This window comes from Cotesia glomerata, linkage group LG10 (genome assembly GCF_020080835.1).
Source record: "Cotesia glomerata isolate CgM1 linkage group LG10, MPM_Cglom_v2.3, whole genome shotgun sequence".
In the NCBI taxonomy this organism is placed as follows: domain Eukaryota; kingdom Metazoa; phylum Arthropoda; class Insecta; order Hymenoptera; family Braconidae; genus Cotesia; species Cotesia glomerata.
The window spans coordinates 8,374,786-8,398,979 of NC_058167.1; the positions used below are offsets into that span (position 1 = coordinate 8,374,786).

The 24,194-nt window shown below is 30.7% G+C and overlaps 7 protein-coding genes across 10 annotated transcripts; 3 read left to right on the forward strand and 4 right to left on the reverse strand.

Moving 5' to 3' along the window:
- Nucleotides 1-150: 150 nt before the first annotated feature.
- LOC123273207 (transmembrane 9 superfamily member 2) lies at nucleotides 151-5,585 on the reverse strand. Of its 2 annotated transcripts, none has more exons than XM_044740543.1 (11): nucleotides 5,408-5,585; nucleotides 5,165-5,232; nucleotides 4,829-5,058; nucleotides 4,144-4,283; nucleotides 3,445-3,888; nucleotides 3,029-3,173; nucleotides 2,547-2,724; nucleotides 2,192-2,351; nucleotides 1,858-2,121; nucleotides 709-880; nucleotides 151-629 (listed from the first exon to the last, which is right to left on the reverse strand). In XM_044740543.1, the coding sequence occupies exons 1-11, from the start codon at nucleotides 5,522-5,524 to the stop codon at nucleotides 562-564; spliced, it is 1,986 nt and encodes a 661-aa protein (XP_044596478.1). In that variant the 5' UTR covers nucleotides 5,525-5,585; the 3' UTR covers nucleotides 151-561. The 2 variants fall into 2 exon arrangements, with proteins under 2 accessions (XP_044596478.1, XP_044596477.1); XM_044740542.1 differs by having other exon boundaries at nucleotides 3,029-3,185.
- Nucleotides 5,586-7,018: 1,433 nt separating this feature from the next.
- Nucleotides 7,019-7,739, forward strand: LOC123273270. 2 transcript variants are annotated; one of them, XM_044740653.1, is made up of 2 exons: nucleotides 7,019-7,072; nucleotides 7,225-7,739. In XM_044740653.1, the coding sequence occupies exon 2, from the start codon at nucleotides 7,268-7,270 to the stop codon at nucleotides 7,691-7,693; it is 426 nt and encodes a 141-aa protein (XP_044596588.1). In that variant the 5' UTR covers nucleotides 7,019-7,072; nucleotides 7,225-7,267; the 3' UTR covers nucleotides 7,694-7,739. The 2 variants fall into 2 exon arrangements, with proteins under 2 accessions (XP_044596588.1, XP_044596587.1); XM_044740652.1 differs by lacking the exon at nucleotides 7,019-7,072 and having other exon boundaries at nucleotides 7,088-7,739.
- Nucleotides 7,740-7,928: 189 nt separating this feature from the next.
- Nucleotides 7,929-12,880, reverse strand: LOC123273189 (chromosome-associated kinesin KIF4). 2 transcript variants are annotated; one of them, XM_044740501.1, is made up of 4 exons: nucleotides 12,394-12,880; nucleotides 9,985-11,928; nucleotides 8,288-9,221; nucleotides 7,929-8,073 (listed from the first exon to the last, which is right to left on the reverse strand). In XM_044740501.1, exons 1-4 carry the CDS (start codon nucleotides 12,626-12,628, stop codon nucleotides 8,055-8,057), a joined length of 3,132 nt encoding a protein of 1,043 aa, XP_044596436.1. In that variant the 5' UTR covers nucleotides 12,629-12,880; the 3' UTR covers nucleotides 7,929-8,054. The 2 variants fall into 2 exon arrangements, with proteins under 2 accessions (XP_044596436.1, XP_044596439.1); XM_044740504.1 differs by lacking the exon at nucleotides 7,929-8,073 and adding an exon at nucleotides 8,097-8,204.
- A 538-nt stretch (nucleotides 12,881-13,418) lies between these two features.
- On the forward strand, nucleotides 13,419-15,904 carry LOC123273201 (pre-mRNA-splicing factor CWC22 homolog). Its single transcript, XM_044740527.1, has 2 exons — nucleotides 13,419-13,459; nucleotides 13,544-15,904. Exon 2 carries the CDS (start codon nucleotides 13,592-13,594, stop codon nucleotides 15,887-15,889), a length of 2,298 nt encoding a protein of 765 aa, XP_044596462.1. The 5' UTR covers nucleotides 13,419-13,459; nucleotides 13,544-13,591; the 3' UTR covers nucleotides 15,890-15,904.
- A 250-nt stretch (nucleotides 15,905-16,154) lies between these two features.
- LOC123273254 (ubiquitin recognition factor in ER-associated degradation protein 1) lies at nucleotides 16,155-18,100 on the forward strand. The gene is made up of 5 exons (XM_044740615.1): nucleotides 16,155-16,319; nucleotides 16,403-16,508; nucleotides 16,574-16,728; nucleotides 17,214-17,768; nucleotides 17,849-18,100. Exons 1-5 carry the CDS (start codon nucleotides 16,317-16,319, stop codon nucleotides 17,915-17,917), a joined length of 888 nt encoding a protein of 295 aa, XP_044596550.1. The 5' UTR covers nucleotides 16,155-16,316; the 3' UTR covers nucleotides 17,918-18,100.
- Nucleotides 18,072-20,656, reverse strand: LOC123273272. The gene is made up of 3 exons (XM_044740667.1): nucleotides 20,317-20,656; nucleotides 20,094-20,240; nucleotides 18,072-18,316 (listed from the first exon to the last, which is right to left on the reverse strand). Exons 1-3 carry the CDS (start codon nucleotides 20,465-20,467, stop codon nucleotides 18,108-18,110), a joined length of 507 nt encoding a protein of 168 aa, XP_044596602.1. The 5' UTR covers nucleotides 20,468-20,656; the 3' UTR covers nucleotides 18,072-18,107.
- Nucleotides 20,657-21,134: 478 nt separating this feature from the next.
- LOC123273250 (enoyl-CoA hydratase domain-containing protein 3, mitochondrial) lies at nucleotides 21,135-24,055 on the reverse strand. The gene is made up of 6 exons (XM_044740608.1): nucleotides 23,874-24,055; nucleotides 23,571-23,654; nucleotides 23,308-23,481; nucleotides 22,428-22,618; nucleotides 22,211-22,371; nucleotides 21,135-22,144 (listed from the first exon to the last, which is right to left on the reverse strand). Exons 1-6 carry the CDS (start codon nucleotides 23,925-23,927, stop codon nucleotides 21,903-21,905), a joined length of 906 nt encoding a protein of 301 aa, XP_044596543.1. The 5' UTR covers nucleotides 23,928-24,055; the 3' UTR covers nucleotides 21,135-21,902.
- Between the last annotated feature and the right edge of the window lie 139 nt (nucleotides 24,056-24,194).

Consider the following 24,194-nt stretch of genomic DNA (forward strand, 5'->3'; position numbering starts at 1 on the left):
TATTTTAAATGATAATATTAATTTATTAAATTATTTTACAAAATTTTTATGTGCTCAGTATTTTATATCAATCACTTCTAGTAAATTTTTTAATAATATCATGGACAAATTATAATAATAATAATAATATAATAGAATGTTTTAGTCACCAATTTGTACACGTGATTTATCAGACCTCAAAGGTCAATTATAAAAAAAAAATTATAATTGTAATTTTAGTGGTTAAGATTAAGCTTAATAAAATTAATTAATTAATTAATCATTAAGTCGCACTCCATTTACGCGTTCACTCGTTTTAACACTCAAATTTGTGCGTTAACGTCGTTGACATCAGTTTCAAACGCGTAAAAAATTTATCGTGTAAAAAATATATTTATATTTATTATAAGAGTGATGTTATAATAAAATAATTTGAATACTGATTTAATAATAATAATTTATTACAAATTTTTTTTATAATTACTGGCAAAATTGAAGCTGATGTCAACTTCGAAAACGACTTTATTTTATTCTCACAAGTTTAACTTAAAGTTACCACGGCTTCTAAATACTTAAATATTTTCAATCGACCTTAACTACACTGTAAATTTTTCTTACAAACCAGAAACACGCGAGAAATCCGATTGAACCTTAAACAAAATTTTAAAACAGTTATTAACTAATGTCAAAAAATTAAATAAAGTATAAAGAATAATGTGTCAAACTTACCCGTCAAAAGGAAGAACAAAAATACCATTATTAGAGTGTATCCAAAGTATAAAAATGTTGAAGTTCCATCTTCGATATTTAATTTTTTTACAAAGAAGTGAATACAATAAATTAATAAATAGACTGCTGTAAATCCTGATGTTAAGAAGCTTCTCCACCACCAATGGTAATCCTATAATATTAAATAATTATTTTATATTATGTTTTATTAAATAAATGGCAATTAAGGGAGAACACCACTGTGACGGTCGAAAAAAAGGTGATTTTCGGGAATTTTTTTGACAGGGAAAATAAAGGAATTTGGGGATCTGATTTTTTTTTTATTTTATTAAGGGTAAGGTAAAAGCCCCAATATATGATCATGTACCAGTATATGATCACTCCATGTATTTGTATACCTATATTTGCGAATATAGATATACAAATACATGGAGTGATCATATACTGGTACATGATCATATACTGGGGCTTTTACCTTATATTAAAGATTATTATCTTAAATTTTTATTAAAAAATATTTAATTATTAAAAAGTTATTAACAATCTCGTAGAGCACTAGAAAAAATTCCCCCCTCTATGGTCGCATTGATAACTCAAAAACGGATCATTTGAAAATAAAAACCCAAATTGCTTTTTAATCAGTACGGATGTAGTTATCGTAGCACGTAAGAAATTTTGAAAAATTTAATTTAAAAAAAATGGCGACTGGTTTAAAATTTTCTCATTATTTTTACTGTTTCTTTTTTGTTTTAACCCACCTAAAAAAATCTTTAGAATCCAAATTATTAAAATTCCGTACGTACAACGATAACTACATCCTTATCGATGCGACCATGGAGGGGGGAATTTTTTCTAGTGCTCTACGAGATTGTTAATAACTTTGTAATAATTAAATATTTTTTAATAAAAATTTAGGGTAATAATCGTTAATGTACCCTTAATAAAATAAAAAAATCCGATCCTCAAATTCCTTTATTTTCTCTGTCAAAAAAATTCCCGAAAATCACCTTTTTTTTTACCTCCACAGTGGTGTTACCCCTTAATATTGTAGTAAATGGTAAATAATAATCAATTAGTATTTTAAAATAATAATAATAATAATAATAATAATAATAATAATAATAATAATAGTAATAATAATAAATTTACCTCGGCACATAAATGGAAATAACAGAGAAGTATCGTAGTTTCTGAGCATGTTATAATGAGTATCAAGAAAACCAAAAATAGAAATCCAAACATATAGTACATTTGACTTGACCATATAGAATTGAGAATAAAGAATAATTGGATAAATATGCAGCCAAATGGTAGAACACCACCCATAACAACTCCAGGTATTGCCTGCGTGTAGAAACTTTGCTCGGGAATTTGACGCGGAATTTGATTTGTCCTCACGGGGTGTTCCAATGACTAAAATAATACAATTAATTAATAAATAAATTTTTTCTTACTCAGATACAACTTTAGGATTATAACTTACTCGTTTTCTGAATCCAAAATAGGCACCAACAAATGTTAGTGGTACCGAAACTCCAAACCACAGAGCCAGAAGAGCAACAAGTGTGCTGAAAGGCACTGCTGCCGAGCTTCCTTTTGCCCGGAAGATCAAATTCATTATAAAGAATAAACTGAAGATGATTCTGTAATAAAAATTATAAAAATAACATGTATAATAAAAATGTAACAAAATATTATTTGATTCTATATATCTAATAAATTTAATTTTATATCTTTAATGTATATTGCCGCTTGGCGTAAAATGAATAAATAAATAAATAATAATTCGATATTCATGCTCTATTAATAAATTAGTTATTATCAAAAACAAATCATACCCGGGACTGAGCATCGCTGTCAGCAAAACATTGGTCTTCCATTTCTCACCACCGAAACTCTTGTAGATCCTTGCAGAGACGTAACCAGCCGGTGTACCAAGGCAAACATACAGCACCATGGCACAGGTCATCAACGCTCCACGGTTTGCCGGTGAAAGAAAACCGAGACACGCGAATGCTGTTAATTAAATAAATAATTAATTTTTCGGCTTGAATAAACATAAACAATAATCATAAATAAATAAATATAATAATCTTTTTTCTTTTAATTCTGCTATTTCCCCACCTAGTACTTGCAATTATATATTAGAATTTTAGAATTTTTTATTTTTATCTACTCTCTTTACCATCATGTAATGTAATATCACTTGATTAAATTTATTTGATAAATTTAATACTCTATATTTTATATTCTTATGTATACTGCCGCTTGGCGTTAAATAAAATAAAATAAATATAAATAATAAAGAATAAATACAAACCTAGAGTTACAAGAGTCATGAAAAATACTTGAACACCTGAGCCAAGAAAAACAGCAAGCAACATTCCTTTTCTTGGTGGCCTAAATACATCACCGTGAACCAGCTTCCAGCCAAACTCTTCTTGCGCGTCTTCACCAGACTCAATCTGAAAATAAGCCTGCGTTATCGCAACACAGACATGGAAAAATCACAATTCCTGTAGCAAAATTCTTTTAACATATTTTTTATTTAATAAATATATAAATTAATAAATATAAATATTGACAGCCAGTACCCAACCCGTTAAATAATTTATTATTGCATCTGGTTAGTAAAAGATGTAAAAGAATTTTGTCATATAAAATTGTGATAGAGAGATCTAAGCGGAAAGATAAAAGAAGTTTTCATTTCTTGAATATCCATTTAATTAAAATTACCTGATTGTAACGCGCAATGTCTTTGTGTAAAGTTCTTAGCATAATCATCGCGACCATTCCAGATAAGAACAAAACAATAACCAGGGAGTTGAGAATACTGAACCACTGGATATTTGTGTGCGGCATTGACTCGAGAATGTAGTCCCACCGAGACGACCACTTTATAGTGTTGTTCTTAACATAGTTCACGGAGTAGGTGTAGGTGATTGATAGCTTTTGGTCTTTGCCCAATTTTTCCGCAGGAATGTCCAGCAGGTACTTTGAAGTGCAGTCTTCTCCATTCGGTGGATGCTTGATACTACGAGGTGTCACTTTCACGGCGATAATACGACCTCCATTATCTCGGAATCCAGCTCCCCAGTCTTCTTTTTCTCCACTGTGGTACGTTATTTCCAAGTCCACGTGGTTGTATAAGTAAAGAGTGTTTGCCTTGTCGTACATTGACTGAAATTATGTAATAAGTAAATTTATCGATGAATATATAATAGATAGATATTTATTTAGCATTGTACAACAGTAAGAACTGCTTTTTACAATTTTTCATCACAGTATTTTAAATTAATTCTACATCTTAATAAATACTTAAAGCTCTGGTTCTAGCACCACATTTACTTAAATATTTTATTTGATGAATATATTATAATAACTATTTATTATTATTTTAAATAAAAATTATTTATTACATTAAAAAATACTTACGTTTGGATTGCAACCTTCCTGAGAGGATCTAGCTTCATGCAAGAAACATCCCATTGGGAACCCGGTGCTGCAATATTGTTTTTTTTCTGAGTCACTCGGGACATTTGGTAATGGGTAGCACCATGTTACAGGCATATTGTCTAAATAAATAATATTTAATTAGTTAATTATTGAAATAGCATTTTTTTTTTTTTTAATAAAGTAAGGTAAAAGCCCCAATAGATGATCATGTACCAGTATATGATCACTCCATGTGAATATAGATATCCAAATACATGGAGTGATCATATACTGGTACGTGATCATCTATTGGGGCTTTTACCTTAGGTCGAGAAAATTATTTTGAAAAAATTTCATTTATAATTTTTTAGAGTTTATAAAGATGAAATTTTTCTAATAAATTTTTTTTTTGAATGAAAATTAAGTTAGCTGACTTCTAAAATGTTTTAAAATTTTTTGTTATTGAAAAAATTACAAAAAAATTTGTATTTGTGAAAATCTTAAAAAACTACAAGTAAAATTAAAAAAAAATATTTTTTAGCTCTAATTTAATAAATAAAAAAAACTTTAATATTGTTTTCTTCGAAAAAATTATCAGATGTCTTTAAATTTAAGTATCATTGTAAGAACAATGATTTTTTGATCACCAAAATTTTTTACAGTATAAAAAAATAAAAATACAAACCAACAATCCAATGATGTTGATAATTCAGCCGGATTCCTTCACGCAATTTGTCTAATTCGTCTTCCGAGTTTTTATCACCTCCGGTGTACGATTTTGTACAAACTTTTTGACAGGTGACATTTTTCATAAACGTCAGTTCATAATTCGATGGCCTTATTCTTTCGCCAAACACAACCTGACCCAAGTTTTCAACCGGAGACTGTGTATCGTCGCTCACACAAAAGTCGAAGCTAAATCACAAAAATTAAAAAGGATAATTAATAATTTATTACTAATATTATTATTTTACTGTATTTTACAGGAATAATTTTTAATAAATAAAATACTATCACTTACAACGAATATTCATAAGGTATAACCGACTCTTCTGTATTTAATCGATTGACATATAATTTAATATCAGACTGAAACGAGATTAAAAAATTTTATTATCATTTTATAACGATGACATATTTTTATAATTCAATGATGCGTGACTAATTCACAATGCAGGTAAATAAAAATCGCTGTAAATCAAATAAAATTATAGGACAACTTTAAAAAGCAATAATAATAATAATAATAATAAATGAAACGTACTTTGCAGAGCTCAGATCCTTCACCAATTTTACAGTAATTAACCGGTGCCAAACCCGGCAAATAAAACGTCCATACAGTATTTATTATTGAAAAAATCCACAACAGCCGAAAAGACATCGTGTAATCTTGGTATATTACATCAAATGATAATAATACAGGTAAGTATGTACGAATATATATAAATGCTGTATTGTGTTAATATTATTCCTTGCAGGTATTTACGCAGTGTCTCTTTAAAACAGCGTAAAAGTTAAAACAGTTGATTTAACAGTCTTCTGGTCAGATAATAAATATTTATCTGTGTGTTGTCAGGTTAAAAAATTTTATCCCCACAAAAGGTCGTAGACGACTGCATATCACACCGCACTACTCAATTGTACAGCCCAATATCGCTGCCATGACACGTCATGGACTGTAGAACACCAACATATCACACAGTCAAGTATATATACTTCGGAATATGAGATAAGAGCAACTCTATATATATGTATATATATATATAAACACAATTTACATACGTTTAAATTTTTGTACTCACTCTAGTCAAAATTTTATCAGAATTGTTTCTCCTGTTTTAGGGCTGGAAATAGCAGACAAGTGACAGTTGTGATAATTTTTAAGGAAATGAATGAAATATATATGAGAAAAAAAAATTATGACAGTAAGGTTTAAATATATTTGAATATTTTTAAACTTTATTTAACATTAAAATGATTTAAAAAAAATTAATGCCATTAAAGTTAGCCGACGTTTTTAATTTTTTTAATTTTTTTTTATCTATTAAATTAGAACTAAAAAATATTTTTAAAGAATAGCACTTATAGTTTTTCAAGTTTTTTCCAAATGAAATTTTTTTTTAATTTTTTTGTAATACTTTTTTCAATAAAAAAAAATTCTAAGTTTTTAACTTAATTTTCATAAAAAATTATATGTTCTCACATTTTTTTTATGAAAATTAAATTAGCTATCTGAAAATTTTTTTTATTAAAAAAATTAAAAGAAAAAATTTCACGTGTAGGAATTTTAAAAAATTGTACGTGCAATTTTTTTACTTGTTATTTAATTGTTGGAAAAAAAATAAAAAATTGTTGAGCTTCAATTAATTTTAGCATCATTTTTTTGTTACACAATTTATTTGTTAGAAAAATTAATGAAAATAAATTTAGCATATATTTAATAATTTTTAGAATTTTTTTTTCTAAATATATTATGGCAAAAAAATTGACATATAGAAATTTTAAAAAATAAAAAATGCAATTTTTTAAAAGTAATTTTTATGAAGAAATTTGTTTGTTAAAAAAAAATTAAAAAATTCTCTAGTGACTGCTAACTTTTGTCATAAAAATTATCAAATATCTGCTACATACATTTTTAGATTTCTGCATGAAGATATTTTAAAATTTTCTATTAAAAAAATTATGACATTAAAATTAGCTAGCACTTGACCAATTTTTAATTTTATTTTAACAATAAAATTAATTCAAAAAAATTGCATTTTTAATTTTTAAAAATTTCTACATGTCAATTTCTTAATCTTATTTTTTTGCCATAATTTATTTGTCAAAAGTTCTAAAAATTATTAAATATCTGCTAAATTAATTTTCATAAAAAACTAAAAATACCAACAAAACAAATTATTGACAGCTAATCACTATGAAGTCACTAATAAGTAATAAAATTATAAAATTCAATTTTAAATAAAGATAATCAATAATTGACAGTTAGTAAAATCAGCTGATCGAATTAAAATTTGATTGAAAGATGAGCGACAGTGAAGACGATGCAGATGATAATTTTCTGTTTCGACTATTCCGTAGACTATTTCCTAGAAGAACACGTAGAGTATCATTTGCCGGTTGCATGAACAACGAATATGAGTATATAATCGAAAAGCTGGCGATAAAACGTGTTCGCGGTTCTTTGATCTCTACGTCCTTTGACATCGAGTGCAGAAGACGCTACGAAGAAATGAATTCCGCTGTGGTACCGCCGGTTAATGAGTCTGCAGAAGCTCCTAAAAGTAAAGTACCAAGTTTGCGTAAAAAATTGAGATTCACCAGAGTCGATGACGAGTCCGGAGGTGAAGGAACCTCCGGAGAAACTTTTCACTCGAATCATATCATCAACAGGTTGACTGCTTTCCATCCGCATCTGAAAGAATCGGAGCGACCTCCTAAAGACCCTCTGACCACAAAAAGGACTAAGAGTATCAGATCTTTCGCTGAAGAGTTAACAGAGTTTGCTTCAAAAAAAGATCCGTCTCCTGGTACTTCGAAACAAAAATAATTTATCAATATAAACTTAAGAATATAAATTTTTATTAAAAAATATTAATTAAATTATTTCAATTAATTTTACAAACTCTTTTTATGATAATTATAAAAGTTAATCATTTTTCAACAATAATTGAGATAATTAAATAATTCTACTTGTCTAATAACAATATCGTAGTAATCTTAAATTTAAAAATATTTTATCACAAGTTATAATATATTGTTTTTAATATTAATTAATTACAAGATACGATGAAAGATTAATTTTAATTAGTATTACAGACATCGTAATAGGTCAATAATAAAAAAAAAAATTAGCTAGGTCTAACAATATGTTCATTAATTGATCATTGATGCTTGCTCATCAACCCTCATCAACCCTCTGCATCGATCCTGAAACAAACAATTTTAATTAGTATTACAGACATCGTAATAGGTCAGTAATAAAAAAAAAATTAGCTAGGTCTAACAATATGTTCATTAATTGATCATTGATGCTTGCTCATCAACCCTCTGCATCAATCCTGAAACAAACAAACAAACAAAAGAAATAATTAAATAAAAAATTCACAAATAAAAGAAATAAAAAAATGAATAAAAAATTTACTTTGATCGCTTGGCATCGTTTGATTCGACCTTATCTGGGAAAAATAGCTGACCGGTCTTATCAGGATCTCTATTTTCGCAAGAATCGTCGCAGCCACACTTGGGTCCGCAAACACCAGCATTTTTTCTACATGAACATAACCGCGACTTGCACTTTGTTTTCGAGCAGCTACATTTGATATCACCGTTAGAAGACCTTTTAATCGGCAGAAAGCTTTCTTCGAGAGAACCATTGTTGATAACATTGAAAGTAGTCCTAGTACGTTTGTACAAAGGTGTTTTGGACCAATCCGGGTCCTTGACAATATCATCTTCGTAATCAACTACACTCTCGTCCAGTGAAATGTTCTGATAATCATAAGCATTTGAATCCCATTCCTGTAGGGCTTTTCTATTACCAGTGCTGACTTTTTTTACCGGCCCAGCCTTTTGGAGTTCCTCGTTTGCTTGTTTCAGCTCCTCCATTTGCCTTTTCATATTTTCTTCTCGGAGCTGTAACTGTCGGTTCTCCATAAGAACTTGGTCATGCTTCTTTTCAAGATCATTGAACTTGGGAAGAAGCGAATCGTGTTCGGCTAATTTGATCCAGTGTTTGCGAAAATTATCAGTCACCACTTCGATCGCCGTTTTCAAAGCCAACTTGGCGTCTCCCATCGAACTAATTTCTTTAAACTTGCCACTGGACTTTTTTTTATCCGCCTCCATCAGCTGTTGCTGTAACTGGCCGATTTGAACGTTTAGCAGATCAATAACGTCCTGCAGGTCTTTCATTTCTTCTATCAAATTCTCTGCTGAGTCAATAGCGTGCTGCTTCTCGCGCTTCTGGAGCAGCTGTGAGTAACTTGAGCGCTCTTTCATGTATTTATCTAGCATACATTCACAATTGATGCGCTCTAGAGCTTCTTCGATCTCCCTCGAGACGAATGCTTGAATACCTAAGAAAAAAAAATATTGTTTATACAAAAAAACATTAATAAATACTAGCAACCTTGCAGTCACTAAATAATGACTTTTGTTAAATTACACTGTACTTTTTTAACTATTGACGTTTTTAAAGATATAAGCTCACCCCAATGTTACACTCATCAAGAGCTTTCATTTGAGTACCCGCATGCATTTTTATATACTTTTCATATATTCATATATATAAATATATGAAAAATTGATGTGGGTACTCAAATGAAAGGTCTCGATGAGTGTAATGTCGAGATGAGCTTATATCTTTAAAAATATCATTAGTTGACAAGATACAATCTTATTTTTTAATTATTGACGTTTTTAAAGACACAAGCTCATCTCGATGTTACACCCATCGAGATCTTTCATTTGAGTATCCACGTAGCATTTTTTATATATTTTATATATATATGGAATTTATGAAATATATAAATATATGAAAAATTGATGTGAGTACTCAAATGAAAGGTCTCGATGAGTGTAACAGCGTGATGAGCTTATATCATTAAAAATGTCAATAGTTTACAAAATAAAAGGTCATTTCTTAATTATGTATCTAGAGATAGAGCATTTTCGAATGTAGCCTAAATACTTATTACAATAAATTGACTATCGGTGAGAATGAAATGAAACCTTGAAAAGGCATAAATTCAAGTCAAGACCTTTGCAATTATGACTATCCTGGATACAAAATTTTTCTTATTCCTTAATATAGATAATATTTGAAAATTAATAATTTACCTTCTTTCGAGCTGCTATTTTTTTCTCTTCGCTGTTGTGCCTTTATCTGCAATTCAAGCGTTTCTTTCAATCGTTTATTCATCGCAGCATACTCTTCAATCTTTCTCTTATAAACATTCTGTTGCTTGCTGTGCTGATTTTGCATCCGCGCCATCTGATTCTGCCTCTTGCGATCTTGATCCTTCAGCTTGTAGAGCTCTTTTTCTCGCTGCTGTTTGTACTGCGTGAATCTATCCGACTCCTTGCGCATCTCCCGAATCAATTTCACCCTCGTTTGCTTCAGAGCCTGAATTTCAGAAGTCAAATTTTTGATCTGCTGATCTGACTTTTCTTTCCCCTTAATAATGCGATTCTGTTCCGTACATTTACGAGTCAACTCAGAAATTTTCTTCTCAAATTCCTGGAGCTTTTTACGACGAGACTCAGCCAATTTCGCACTTGCCGAATTATGTTGCACATTTTCTAGAGTCTTCAATAATTTATCCCTTTCTGCCTGCAAATTTTTTATTTCCAGCTCCATTTCCTGGACTTCTTTAGTCTGCTCCGCGATTTGCGACGTATTGCTCAATAGCCGATTAATAAGTTCTTCTTTTACTGCAAGCTCACGGTTGATATTCTGGACCTCATTATTTCTGTCAGCTTGCCTCAGAGTGTGCTCTGCATGTTCTTCGTCTAAATGAACGCTGTCATCAAAGCTCCGTTGGTCTTCCTCAGTATCATCTGTCGAATTCTGAGACCTAGGAATCTGCTCCAACGACATTTGCTGATAAATTTCAGCGTCCATTTTTTTCTGCTGATTCAACAATTCGTGTATCCTTATTCTTATACTGCACAAAGTTTCCTTGTAGAAGTTTTCCAAGGACTGATCCTCCAGGATTTTGTCAAACTCTTCAAGGATTTTCATCAATCCCGAGTAAATCTTCTCCTTGGCGCTCTCAGCCAACTCAGCCCTTTCGTTCATGCACATTGTCTCAAACATATTTGCATTGAACTTCTCAGTGAGCTCGCGCAGTTTTTTCTGCAAAGACTTGTTCCTTTCAGCTAGCTCAGCGTGCTCCGGAGGACATCCTTGAAGCGGTCCTTTAACAGCCAGTGCCAGTTGTAAGTTAACAATCTCCGCTTGCAAAGAATTTATCTTCGCAGTCTTCGGATCTTGGTTCACAATTGGTTTGTTCTTGATTTTTTTGGCTCTGTCAGCGTACCGGAGAGTGCTGAGGGTCTCTTCTAAGTTGTAGTCAGCCGGACTCACGCAGGCAATCATTAAAGTGATTGAGTTTCCTCCAAGAGAATCTTGAAGGAGCCTCGTAAGTTTGCTGTCTCGATAAACAACAAAAGAGTTGGAATTATTGTCTCCCAGCTGTGATATGACATTCCCCAAAGCCAAAAGACCTTTATTAATATTGACACCCTCCTTGAAGCGCTCACCAGTGGCCTGAGTCTTCTTGCTTCTTTCAGAACCAGCCAAGTCGACCAAATGGAATTTTGCAGTTGTGGCATTTGCTGGATTGTCCTTAGGCTCCTGGAAAATAATCATCGAGAATATTGCGTGGCTTCTGCTACTTTGGTCATTCATGGCCGTAGACCCAGTGGCACGACCCTGTGACCCGTGGATAAGTAACTGTAAAGTCTCGTCTGCATTGCTCACTTCTTTTTCTGTTACTCCAGTTATTTTGATCTCTTTATTACTGTATTCCCTTATGTCGACGACGCAATCCTTTCGATTCTTATCCGCCAGGAGGTCATATAATTGTTCATTGTACAGCTCCATGAAAGACACTGTCACTCGGTAGTTGTATTTATGAGATTCGTCATTGATACACTTAAATATATCATTGACAGCTCGCGGAATCACACCCATGGATTCGCCGGCTGAGTAGTTGGTTCCCATTGAATGGGTTTTTCCACTCCCCGTCTGACCATAGGCGAGGATTGTGACATTGTAACCTATTAAATAAATAAAGCGAAAATCAATTGGTGAATTCATAATTTAAATGAAAATTAAATTAGCCGACATTTAAAAATTTTTAGAATTTTTTTTATTAAAAAATAATTACAAAAAAATTTTTAAAAAATTTCATTTGTGAAAAACTTCAAGTGAAATTTAAAAAAAATATTTTTTTTGGTTTGATTTAATTTAAAAAAAAAATCCAAAAAATTAAATATGTCGGCTAACTTTAGTATTATAAATTAATTTAGCAAATATTTATTAAATTTTAATAGTTTTTTTAAGAAATTAATTGTGGAAAAAAATGAAAAAAAAATTTGACATGTAGAAATTTTAAAAAATTAAAAATGCAATTTTTCAAGTTATTTTCAGAAACAAATTTGTTTGTTAAAAAAAATAAAAAAATTATTTAGTGACTGCTAACTTTAATCTCATTAAATAATAAATTCTAAAATAAGGCTTACCTTTAAACAACTTGCTGATCATACCCGAAACAGCGGTCTCATAGAACTCATCTTGGGTACATTTTGGTCCAAATACGTGGTTAAATGTGAATGCTTTATCATTTCGAACTTGGACCTGATTTTCTGGCTGGATCACGTTCAGGATATCCTGGCAACCTCGATCGATCTCTGATGACACCAAAGGTCTAACTCTGACAGCAACCCGCACTGTGTCGTCTGCCATTGCTGATTTCATTGTATTTTATGACGACAATTTTTATAAAATTGATAAACTGAATTATTTTTTACAAGTGTTGATGAAAAAATAAATTTATTTAAAGTGCGTTAGTCATTATTGTCAGAGTAGAAAATAAAACTTTAACACTAACTCCAAGAATAGGGGACGCAGCTTGTTGTCGGTTAAAATTTAAAATGAATGATGACTTTCAACGGTTGTTTAGCGAGCATGCGCATAGTTCAACTTCCGGCACTGGTTTTTATTTTTTATATATTTTCATTAATTAATTAATAATTATGAAGCACGTATTTTATAGCAGATAAATTTTAGTGATACATTTTTTTTGAAGTGTCATAATTATAATTTAGAACTTTTTGATTTTTTTAATTTCAATTTCCGTTGACTAAAGCTATACTTTCATGAATATTGACTGCGAGTTTCCAATAATTCATACAAAATTCCCATTGGTTGGCCAAAGACCAAAGTGACATCTATATTTAAAATAATTAATAAATTTCATTTATGGAGGGAAAAACGGGAAAAATACTTTTTATGTATACTTATCCCCTACATGAGAATCTCTTAACTATGGCCGCCATATGTTCATCAGTTTATTCTATATAGAGTGTGGTGAGCAAACACAAGCTTGTATATATTATTCCGATCTCCAACCAAAAACTAACGTATTCGTACGTTATTATTCTGAAAAAAAGTTTATCAACGATTTAAAGTGATATATTTATTTAATTAAATAGTTTTTATTTTATATTAAATACAATAGTGAAACATTAATTTATTTTCTAAGTGAATCTAGTTAAAAATCAAATTTCATTTATAAAACTATTTTTGGTGAGAACTTAACCTCTACACATACTAATTACTTTGCAATAAGCACGGTATCAATTAACCTGTGTTTTTTTTTTTTTATCGCAGATATTAACGTACCTGGTAGTTAATAAATATTAATCCAAACAAATAGCTATGGAACACGAAGGAAGCCCCGTTGAACATCGGCGTTCTGACAAGGACCGCAAAGAGAGGAGAAGGAGGCGAGACGATGAACACGTTCACAAGAGATACTGGGACAACGACTGGAGCCATGAAAAAAGAACTGACAGGTCCCCGGATGACCAAGAGGAAAGACACAAACGGAGACGTAGGGAACGAAGTCCCGGTGAGTGTGAAGACAGGAATAGGCGAGAAAGAAGTCCGCACATGACTGAAAGACACCGGCGAGACCGGAATTCTCCCTTTAGTCGGTCTGATAGGAGAAATCGCAAGCGTACCAAGAGTTCACCCAGTGAGATGCCAGAAGAGGGAGAAATTCCTGACGGAGCTAAAAAGGACGAAAAGAATAAAATCCAGGATGAGGAACTAGGTAATATTACTCGTGCTCAAAAAAGGACTGTAGACTTATTAACTTCCAAGACCGGAGGTGCCTATATACCACCTGCGAAGCTGAAGCTGATGCAGGCGGAGATAACTGATAAGTCATCAGCAGCTTATCAACGCATTGCGTGGGAAGCTTTAAAAAAATCTATCCATGGTCATATTAATAAGGTCAATACGTCTAACATCGGTCTCATCACCAGGGAGTTGCTGAGAGAGAATGTTATTCGAGGAAGAGGACTCTTAGCTAGGTCAATAATCCAAGCCCAAGTTGCTTCTCCGACATTCACACCTATTTATGCGGCTCTGACGGCGATTCTTAACTCGAAATTCCCAAATATTGGAGAACTGATCATCCACAGACTGGTTAAACAGTTCATACGAGGATACAAAACTAATAATAAATCTTTGTGTATTTCTTCAGGAAGTTTCATTGCACACTTAATCAACCAGCGTGTTGTTCACGAGATTATCGTGTTGGAACTGTGGCACGTGTTGTTGAAAAATCCCACTGATGACTCCGTGGAAGTAGCTATTGCTTTGTTAAAAGAATGTGGTCAGAAGTTAACCGAAGTTTCCAAAGCTGGTATTGTGGAAATTTTTGATCTATTGAGGAATATTTTACACGAGGGAAAACTCGATAAAAGAATCCAGTACATGATTGAAGTTATGTTCCAGATACGTAAGGATGGGTTCAAAGACCACGTGGCTGTCCCCAAGGAACTAGATCTTGTGGAAGAGAATGATCAGATAATCCACGTCATTCAGCTTCAAGATAAGCACGACTCTGAAGATATTCTCAACGTATTTAGATTTGATAGCGAATATATTAGAAATGAAGAGAAATATAAAGAGTTGCAGAAAGAAATATTGGGCTCTGACAACAGCGATGCCAGTGGCGAGGATGAGGATAGTTCTGAGGAAGATGACAGTGGTGACGAGGAAGACGCCGAGAAGAAAGACGTTATATTGGATAATACTGAGACTAATTTGAAGGCTCTCAGGAGGACAATTTATTTGACGATTCATTCTTCTTTGGACTTTGAAGAGTGCGCGCACAAACTGATGAAGATGCAGCTGAAGCCCGGACAGGAGCGCGAGCTCTGTTACATGTTCCTAGACTGCTGCAAAGAGAATAGGACATATGAAAAATTTTACGGATTATTAGCTGGTCGTTTCTGTGCAATAAACAAAATTTACGTCACTCCTTTTGAGGAGATTTTTAAAGAATCTTACGACACAATTCACAGGCTGGACATGAATAAGCTGAGGAATGTCGCCAAGTTCTTTGCCCATCTGCTAATTACAGATTCTATTTCGTGGGTGGTGCTCAGCTGCATCAAGTTGAACGAAGAAGACACAACTCCTAGTAGCCGTGTGTTTATAAAAATTTTGTTCCAAGAGTTGTCTGAGTACATGGGCGTGCCCAAATTGAACAACAGAATTAAAGATGTCACATTGCAAGAAGCCTTCGAAGGACTCTTTCCAAGGGATACAGACAAGAAGACGAGGTTTGCTGTCAATTTTTTTACTACCATCGGGCTGGGAGGATTGACAGATGATTTGAGAGAGCATTTGAAGTCTCGGCCCAAGGTCTTGGCTGCTCCTCCGCCTGAAATATTGGAGACTTTGAAGACGCCTAGTTCCTCTAGCTCATCGTCATCCTCGACGTCGTCTTCGTCCTCTGACTCAGGGTCCAGTTCAGATTCTTCATCGTCGTCGTCATCATCATCGTCATCGTCATCAGAGGAGGAAAAGAAGAAAAAAAAAAAGAAGGCAAAACGTCGGGAGAAGGCGAAAGAGATGGAAAAAAAATCAGAGAAAAAAATAAAAAAAAAAAAACAAGAAAAAGAAAAAAAATTATTAAAAAAGAAAAAAAGTAGAAAGTAACAAGTTGTTAATAATTTGGTATGTTGTATATATAGTACTATTTTTTTTTTATTTATAACTAAGTTATTTATAAATAATGTAAGTCTATATTTGAATAAAATAATTTTTTTAATAAAATAAAATTTTTTTCCATTTAGTATTAAATTTAGAATAGAATTTATTTATTAAGTTTATAATAAAAATTTCTTTTGATTTGGCAAGTACACTTTAATATAACTATAGTTAAAAACAATTTCAGGATAGCGCCCTCTATGTGTTCATCGAAATAAATAAAGGATTTATAAATAGTCAGAGGACAACAACAAGCTTTGAATCATTACAAAGCATTTTATTATTTATATTTAATTTATAGTAAATTTATTCTTAACTCAAAATTTATTAATGGTTAAATTATTTTGTCACTTGCAATTTTATTAAAAAAATCAAAATGGTAAGTTTAATAAATAATATTTAATCAAGAAAATATATTTTTGTAGGTTAGAACTAAGTAACATTTGTGTTATTATTTTCTAGTTTGCATTTAACATGTTCCCGAGACCCTTCAACACCCAATACAAATGTTTTTCAGTCTCAATGTTCCCAGGAAACGAGAGACAAGATGTAGAACGTGGAGGAAAAAGTATGTTAATCTAATTATCAATCTTAAAATGATTTTTTTTTGCTAACTAATGTTCATTTTTTTAGTAATTATGCCACCTTCAGCATTGGAGCAGCTCACTCGATTAAATATAGTCTATCCGATGTTATTTAAGTTAACTAATAAAAAGACTAATCGTGTGACCCACTGTGGTGTCTTGGAGTTCGTAGCAGATGAGGGAAAAGTTTACCTTCCATATTGGGTAATTTTTAATTTTATTTCTTTACTAAAACAAAGAATTATTTTTATTAGATTAATTTTACGAATGATACTGACATCAGCAGACATCTAAATATTTTTTTTAATTTTTATAACAAATCAATTATTATAAAAAAAAAAAAATTTTTTTTAATTAGAACTTAAAATTTTATAAAATTTCTACATGTGGAATTTTTTGCTAAATTTTTTTCATTATTATTTAATTGTTATAAAAATCTAAAAGACTGTTAGATGTCTGCTAAATTCATGAAAATAGAATCGACACCTAAAAATTTTTAGAATTTTTTTTATTGAAAAAATTATTACTAAAGAAAAAAAAAATTAATTTGTAAAAAACTTGAAAAACTATGAGTGAAATTAAAAAAAAATATTTTTTAGTTCTAATTTAATAAATGGAAAAAAAAAAAAAATCAAAAACGTCGACTAATTTTAGTATTTTTTTAAATTCAATACCACATGTTACGACAGATGATGCACAACTTATTGCTGGAAGAGAGTGAAATAATAAACATCGAGAGCGTATCATTGCCAGTGGCGACTTACGCACGCTTCCAGCCTCAGTCTGAAGATTTCCTGGACATTACAAACCCGAAAGCAGTTTTAGAAAATGGACTGCGTAGCTTCGCGTGCTTGACTACCGGAGATATCGTTGCCATTCAGTATAATCAGAGGATCTACGAGATGTGTGTCTTGGAAACTAAGCCTGGACCAGCGGTTTCTATCATTGAGTGCGATATGAACGTTGAATTTGCTCCGCCAGTTGGTTACAAAGAGCCTCAGCGAGAAGAGAAGAAGCCACAGGAGGACCAAATTGATCCTACTGATTTAATGCCTGAGTCGACTGGATTTTTTGCTTTTCAGGGTCAGGGCAATAGGCTGGATGGTAAAAAACGCAAAGATTCCGGTCCATCAGAAATCCAAGTTCCTAAACCAGTTTATGTTCGGGGAATTCCTGATTACGATTATAAAATTGGAACACTTAACTTTTTACGTAATATCAAGTCCATCAACACTAATAAAGATGTGAGTTTTAATTTTATTTATATAACTTTTTTAAAAATATAATTAATTATTTATTTCATTAATAATTTTTTTTTTTACAGGAAAAAAATACTGATGAATTCAAAGCCTTTACTGGTGAAGGTTTTTCACTTCGCAAATCAAGGAAATAATTATTAGTTTAATTTTCTAATAATAAGTAATAAATAAAAATTATTTAAGGTATTTTTTAAAGTAAATTAAATTTTCATTAAATAGTCACTTGGTTTTATTTTTATAAAAGCTCTACAGTTGTGTATTGGTAGGTGATATTTTTGTCTATTGTTACTAATCAATTTTTTTTTTTTTTTTTTTTTTTTTTATTCAAAGAATATGAGCTTCTGCAGATGTTTCAGGTACTTTAGCTGAAGCACTTGAGGAGGTACTGGAAAGCAGTACGTTCCCCAAAGTTTTAGCGAGTAGTCCTTCGGGGTCGGTATTTTTTTTCAAATTATGAACGGAGTAACGATTGTACAGTCCCCAGATACTGTTCATTAGCTTGCTGTTGTACTTTAAGGGAGTTAGTTCTTGTTCTAGAAAAAAGAAAAAATTTTTTTAAATTTCAGTATGAAATTAATCGAAAAAAAAGAAAAATTAGTTATCTATATTATTAAGAGAATAAGAAAAATTTTGTTTCCAGGATAGTCATATGATAAAATCGCCTTTTTTAGTAAAATTTAGTGTCATTGTAAAGGTCTTGACTTGAATTTGTGCCTTTTCAAGGTTTCATTTCATTCTCACCGATAGTCAATTTATGATGATGAGTATTTAGGCTGCATTCATAAATGCTTTATCTCTAGATACATAATTAAGAAATGAACTGTTATCTTGTGGAATATCGACATTTTTTAAGATATAAGCTCATCTCGATGTTACATTCATCAAGACCTTTCATTTGAGTACCCACATCAATTTTTCATATATTTTATATATTTATATATATATCAAAATGTATGTGTGTACTCAAATGAAAGCTCTTGATGAGTGTATCATTGGGATGAGCTTATATCTTTAAAAACGTAAATAATTAAGAAATTACCTTTTATCTTGTGAAATATTGACATTTTTGAAGATATAAGCTCACCCCGACAATACACTCATCGAGACCTTTCGTTTGAGTACCCACATGCATTTTGATATATTTTTCATATATACATATATATGGGTGATTCTCTGTAAGGACGTCCTAAATCTGTACAAAATTGTCCGACCAAATTATTTTTGATTTTATTAGAAAAAAAAAATTAACAAGGGCTACAAAACTATCAGCTTAATTATAATAAATAAACATCCGAATTAATTTTTGCTTTTTCGATATTTGTGTATGTTTTGCCATATAACATGACAGGAGACTGATTGCCAGGGGACTGATTTTTTTTATCAAATTGAGAAAAATCAAGCAAACTATTTCAATGCATTCAACTTTTCAAGTTCTCAATGAATGTTTACATTAATTAGAATAATATTAAGACTTATGGATCCAATTTTATAAATAAAAATAGCTGCCAGGGGGCTGAGTTTTGAAGTGGCCCAGACACATATTTCCAGCACAAACGGTGCTTTGACACTAAATAAAATGGCGATAAAGCGCTAACAGCCCTATGGTTATTAACTCAAGGCTAGTTAGATCCTTATAAACTTTAAAAAAAGTAAAATAATACGCTGGATTTTTTTTTTGGCTTTGAACTTCTGGCAGGGGACTGATCTTAAAATGCCTGGGACAAACTTTGGTTTAATGAATTTAATGAAACAAATTAATTTTCGGTACTTTTTATTGAAGAAGATTGTTAGTTAACTAATTAAGTTTATAAACATTATGGACCAAATTATATATTATAGACGAATAACTTAAAATTTAATCTTAAAGTTTTAATTTTGGGAATGGGACAGCCCAGGGGATTGACATTTCGGTGGTTTACGAATTTATAGCAAAAAAACCATAATTTATTTCATTTTAGTTTTCAATGCTCCAAATAGAAATGTTTTTTTACTTTCGTAATAAATTTTTTTTAGTAACAGAATAACAATTTTTCTAATAAAAAAATGCCTGGGACAGCAAAAAACATCCTTACAGAGAATCACCCATATTTTAATATATAAAATATATGAAAAATTGATGTGGGTACTCAAATGAAAGCTCTCGATGAATGTAACATCAGGATGAGCTTATATCTTTAAAAACGTCAATATTTAAGAAAGTACAGTGCAATTTAACAAAAGTCATTATTTAATAAAGCAAAATTTTAATTTTTTATAGTTCACAAGTTACGACAGTCACATAGTGACTGCAAGGTTGCTAGTTATACTTACTTTCAGATAAATTCTTCTTGAAAAATCCACCCAAGTTTTCTTCTTCAATATTATCAGGCTTTTGCATTAGAGCTCTACGCTCCATAAGTTCTTGAACTTTGCAAACTGCAAATGCACCCTGAGGTACCGCTGCCATGTTACGGCAATCTAAAAAAAAAATTATTAATTATATATCCGTTTTTATTTTAATTTAAATGAGGTGGAAAATTTTAAAATAACTCACCAGTACAGCTGTCGAAAATAAATTCGTAAATCTGTCGCCGACAGAAAATTTTTCCAACAGCTACGGGTTCTTGTAATGAGTTCAACGGAACTTCGGGTTCAGATGTATAAAATCTCATACAGATACTCTTATTATTAACTATGAAGATCATAAAATATCTCAATAACAGAACAATACTTTCTCTTTATTAAAAACAATAAAACAAATGTTTAGAATCACGTCAGGCTATAAATATTAATTGTAATACTAAATACTAACTAAGAATAAATATTAAAACAAAGCAAATAGCTGTCAAGTAGTCACTTGAACTTTACAAAGATCTCGGGTAAACTGATCAATATTACTCGACGTTGTTTATATAAGTTAATCGCAAGTTAACAAGAGGGGAGAAATGAAAACTAATAAGATCATTGACGGTCTCGAATCTCAGACGACCCCCCGGTTTATTAAACAATACAAAATTACAAATATCTTATCACTTTTTTCATTTTTAAATGTACTAATGACATTTAATTCACTTTTGATAGGTTTTAAGCTGCACTATTGGAAATTTTGGTTCGTTTGAATGTCAGTCCGGTCGACAGTTTTTCGATAAGATAGTTATTATTTTTACAACAAATATCCGGTTCATTAAAATACGCTGGAGGCCTGATAATAAATGAAAAAAAAAAAATTAGTAATCGACTATGTGCTAATTAATCAATCAAATACCTAAAAAAATAATCTCAATATAGTATTTATGATCAGTAAATATTTTAAAAATAATTCTATTTTTAAAAATCCGATAGCGAGGTCAGAATAAAAATAAAAGATATAAATTAGATTAAAATATTTTAATTAGATAATATATTAACTATCACAAATTATTACACAATAAGTATTAATTTTTTTTTAAAGATTTCAGTACAAAATTCAAGGCCATTTTTATTTTCCTAGAACACAGCATAATATTTTTATTTATTTGTTGCGTAATTGGTATTTTTTATTGACAGGGTTATCAGACGGCAATAATAAACTCCCGATACTCAGCGACCACCAAAGGATTTCTAAACCTCTAAGTTCCTGTTTTGCTTTTTTAATATTATCAATATCGGGTTTTTACGCAAATGAGGAACATTAATTTGGGGTCATGCATTTCCATACGCAGTCTAAGTGAGGGATTTATCGCTCTACTTATCGCTGCACTTCGGACAGAATGAAAATCCATCTTCAAGTTTTAATTAGAGTATAAATATATTATTATACAGTTGTTAGAGAATATAAGTATCAGTTTAGTCTTCGAAACTATTATTAATTTATTCATCTTAATTAACTCCAATGAAAATACTTAAATTTTCGATTGAATCATCGGATATTTTTAATCGACAATCTTTGACCTAAGAAAATAATTTTTAATCTTGACTTTGTTTGACGTCAAACATCTCCCCCGTGAACTTTTTAACAATAAACAAATTGCAATAATTATTTATATAAATTATCCAGAAATATCAATATTTTATTTATTTATCTCACGTTTATCAAGACTTTTTAAGTATTGAAAATAATTTTTAAATTCCTGATAAATTACTCAGAAATTTTGTATATTTTTATTCTAAACCTTCATCTTTTTCGAATTTATTGTTCCAAACAGGCTTACGTTTTTCTACAAAGCTCTTGATTCCTTCCTGAGCGTCCTTCAACTCCAAATTCTGCAACATAATTTCGGTGCCATAGTAATAGGCCGAGGAAAGGTCAAGCTCTTGTTGCTCGAACAAGAATTTCTTTCCTAGTTGAACGACAGCTCGGCTTTTGGCTTTAATTGCGTCCGTTATTTCTTTCACTCCTTCATCTATAAAAAATTGTTTTAATTATCAATAAATAAATAAATTAATTAATTATTTATAGGTACACTTACAAAGTCTGTCATTAGGCACAACTTTACTGACGAGTCCAGCATTTAAAGCTTCTTGGGCAGTTAAGGGAAGACCAGTATACAGCATGTAAGATGCTATTTTTTGAGGTACGTTGCGTACCAGAGGAATTCCTGGAGTTGAACAAAATATTCCAAAGTTTGCTCTGGAATATATATGAAAAATTATGATGGCAAAAATAATTTAAGAAAAAATAATTACCCAGGAGTAGAGAAGCTACTTCTTTCCGTACAAATAACAATATCACAAGAGCTGATTAGTTGACATCCAGCTGCTGCAGCAAGACCATCAACAGCAGCAATTACAGGAACTGGAGAATTAGTTATTGTCTTCATTAAATTGGCAGCTGTTTCAAAGACTTCATAATGATGTTTGTTACCTTTTGCCGTTGTCTGAATATTAAAATTAATTTAGCAGATATTTGATAATTTAAAAATTTTGGTAACAAATAAGTTATGCCAAAAAAAAAAATTGACATGTAGAAATTGTAAAAAATAAAAAATGCAATTTTTTAAGAATGATTTTTCGGAATAAATTTGTTTGGTAAAAAAAAAAATTAAAAAGTGACCAAATGACGTAACTTTAAGTGAAACTAAAATTTGCCGACAGCGAAAAATTTATTTTTTTTTTTTTTATTAATTGAATTAGTAATAAAAAAATTTTAAAAATTGCACGTATAACTTTTCAAATTTTTTGCATGTGGAATTTTTTTTTTTTAATTTTTTTGAAATAATTTTATTAATAAAAAAAATTCTGAAAATTGTCAACTGTCTACTAATTTATGTCATTAAAGTAAGCCAACGTTTTTAATTTTTTGATTATTTTTCATTTACTAAATTAGAACTAAAAAATATTTTTTAAAAATTGCACTTATAGTTTTTCAAGTTTTTTACAAATTAAAATTTTTTTTTATTTTTTTGTAATGATTTTTTCAATAAAAGAAAAATTCTAAAAATTTTTAATTGTCGGCTAACTTAATTTTCATTGCTAATTTTATTTTCATTAACTTTAATGTCATTGTCTGGATGATAAACACAACCTAATTAATTTAAAGTCTGTGATTGAAAATAATTATACTAACCAGTTCTTTCAGATTATGACCGGCTGAAAATACTTTCCCAGGTGCTGCAGCTATTACAATCGCTCTCAATGATTCTTTATCATCGTCTCGTTCTAAATTCCAGGTTAATATTTTCATCATCTCCAGTGACAGGGAATTTCTCGATGCTTCATGGCTCAGAGTAATTGTTTTCACCTATTAACATAATTTATTATAATTAATATTGTAAGAAAAATAATTGCTTAGAATAGACTTAAAATTGTATATTAAAAAAAAAATTTTACCCCATTGCTGTCGTCACTCTCGATATACTTCTCGCTCTCAAAAGTCGTGTTGGTGACATATGATCTCACGAAGAGTTTTCCCGCCTAAACATAAATGATTTAAAATACAACCGCGTATTTTCGCGCAAGCGCAAAAACAACTGCGCACAATCAGCTGTCACGCGTCAAATAAACACAAATAATATTTGTTTATTTATAGCTTCTAATGCACAATAATAAGGATGATAAATTATTCATAAGCATGTTTATATAATGTCTATAGAGACAATTGAAGATTTTGTTGTGAATAACTCGCAAAATTACCTTGAATATCGACAAATAATTGCGTCCTGTCAACAAATTGCACGTCCGTGACATCTCGAAACTCCGTTACTTTATCGCCACCTATAAATATATTTTACTCTTTGCTCCTAGTTCAATTGTTTTTTTCACCGATAAAATTTTATATACAACTACCAGCTTCACTTAAGTATTAAATCTCACTGTAATTACAAAATTATTACTAAATAATTTTGCAATAATTAATTATTTATTTATAATTTTTCTGCGCAAGTCAAAAATCACATTACAAAAATAATTTAATATCCTTATTTTTTTTTTAAAATATTAATTTAAAATAAATAA

Coding starts and splice junctions, on each gene's coding strand:
- LOC123273207 (XM_044740542.1), bottom strand. CDS start 5,524: ATGTCTTTTCGGCTGTTGTGGATTTTTTCAATAATAAATACTGTATGG. Junction 5,233..5,407: donor AAGGATCTGAGCTCTGCAAA/GTACGTTTCATT, acceptor ATCTCGTTTCAG/TCTGATATTAAATTATATGT. Junction 2,122..2,191: donor ATTTTGGATTCAGAAAACGA/GTAAGTTATAAT, acceptor GTATTATTTTAG/TCATTGGAACACCCCGTGAG.
- LOC123273270 (XM_044740652.1), top strand. CDS start 7,169: ATGAGCGACAGTGAAGACGATGCAGATGATAATTTTCTGTTTCGACTA.
- LOC123273189 (XM_044740501.1), bottom strand. CDS start 12,628: ATGAAATCAGCAATGGCAGACGACACAGTGCGGGTTGCTGTCAGAGTT. Junction 11,929..12,393: donor GATCAGCAAGTTGTTTAAAG/GTAAGCCTTATT, acceptor TTTATTTAATAG/GTTACAATGTCACAATCCTC. Junction 9,222..9,984: donor AAATAGCAGCTCGAAAGAAG/GTAAATTATTAA, acceptor TTTTTTTCTTAG/GTATTCAAGCATTCGTCTCG.
- LOC123273201 (XM_044740527.1), top strand. CDS start 13,592: ATGGAACACGAAGGAAGCCCCGTTGAACATCGGCGTTCTGACAAGGAC.
- LOC123273254 (XM_044740615.1), top strand. Junction 16,509..16,573: donor TGTAGAACGTGGAGGAAAAA/GTATGTTAATCT, acceptor TCATTTTTTTAG/TAATTATGCCACCTTCAGCA. Junction 16,729..17,213: donor AAGTTTACCTTCCATATTGG/GTAATTTTTAAT, acceptor ATGTTACGACAG/ATGATGCACAACTTATTGCT.
- LOC123273272 (XM_044740667.1), bottom strand. CDS start 20,467: ATGATCTTCATAGTTAATAATAAGAGTATCTGTATGAGATTTTATACA. Junction 20,241..20,316: donor TATTTTCGACAGCTGTACTG/GTGAGTTATTTT, acceptor TTTTTTTTTTAG/ATTGCCGTAACATGGCAGCG. Junction 18,317..20,093: donor CAAGAAGAATTTATCTGAAA/GTAAGTATAACT, acceptor TCTTTTTTCTAG/AACAAGAACTAACTCCCTTA.
- LOC123273250 (XM_044740608.1), bottom strand. CDS start 23,927: ATGTCACGGACGTGCAATTTGTTGACAGGACGCAATTATTTGTCGATA. Junction 22,372..22,427: donor AGTAGCTTCTCTACTCCTGG/GTAATTATTTTT, acceptor TATATATTCCAG/AGCAAACTTTGGAATATTTT. Junction 22,145..22,210: donor TGTGCCTAATGACAGACTTT/GTAAGTGTACCT, acceptor AATTTTTTATAG/ATGAAGGAGTGAAAGAAATA.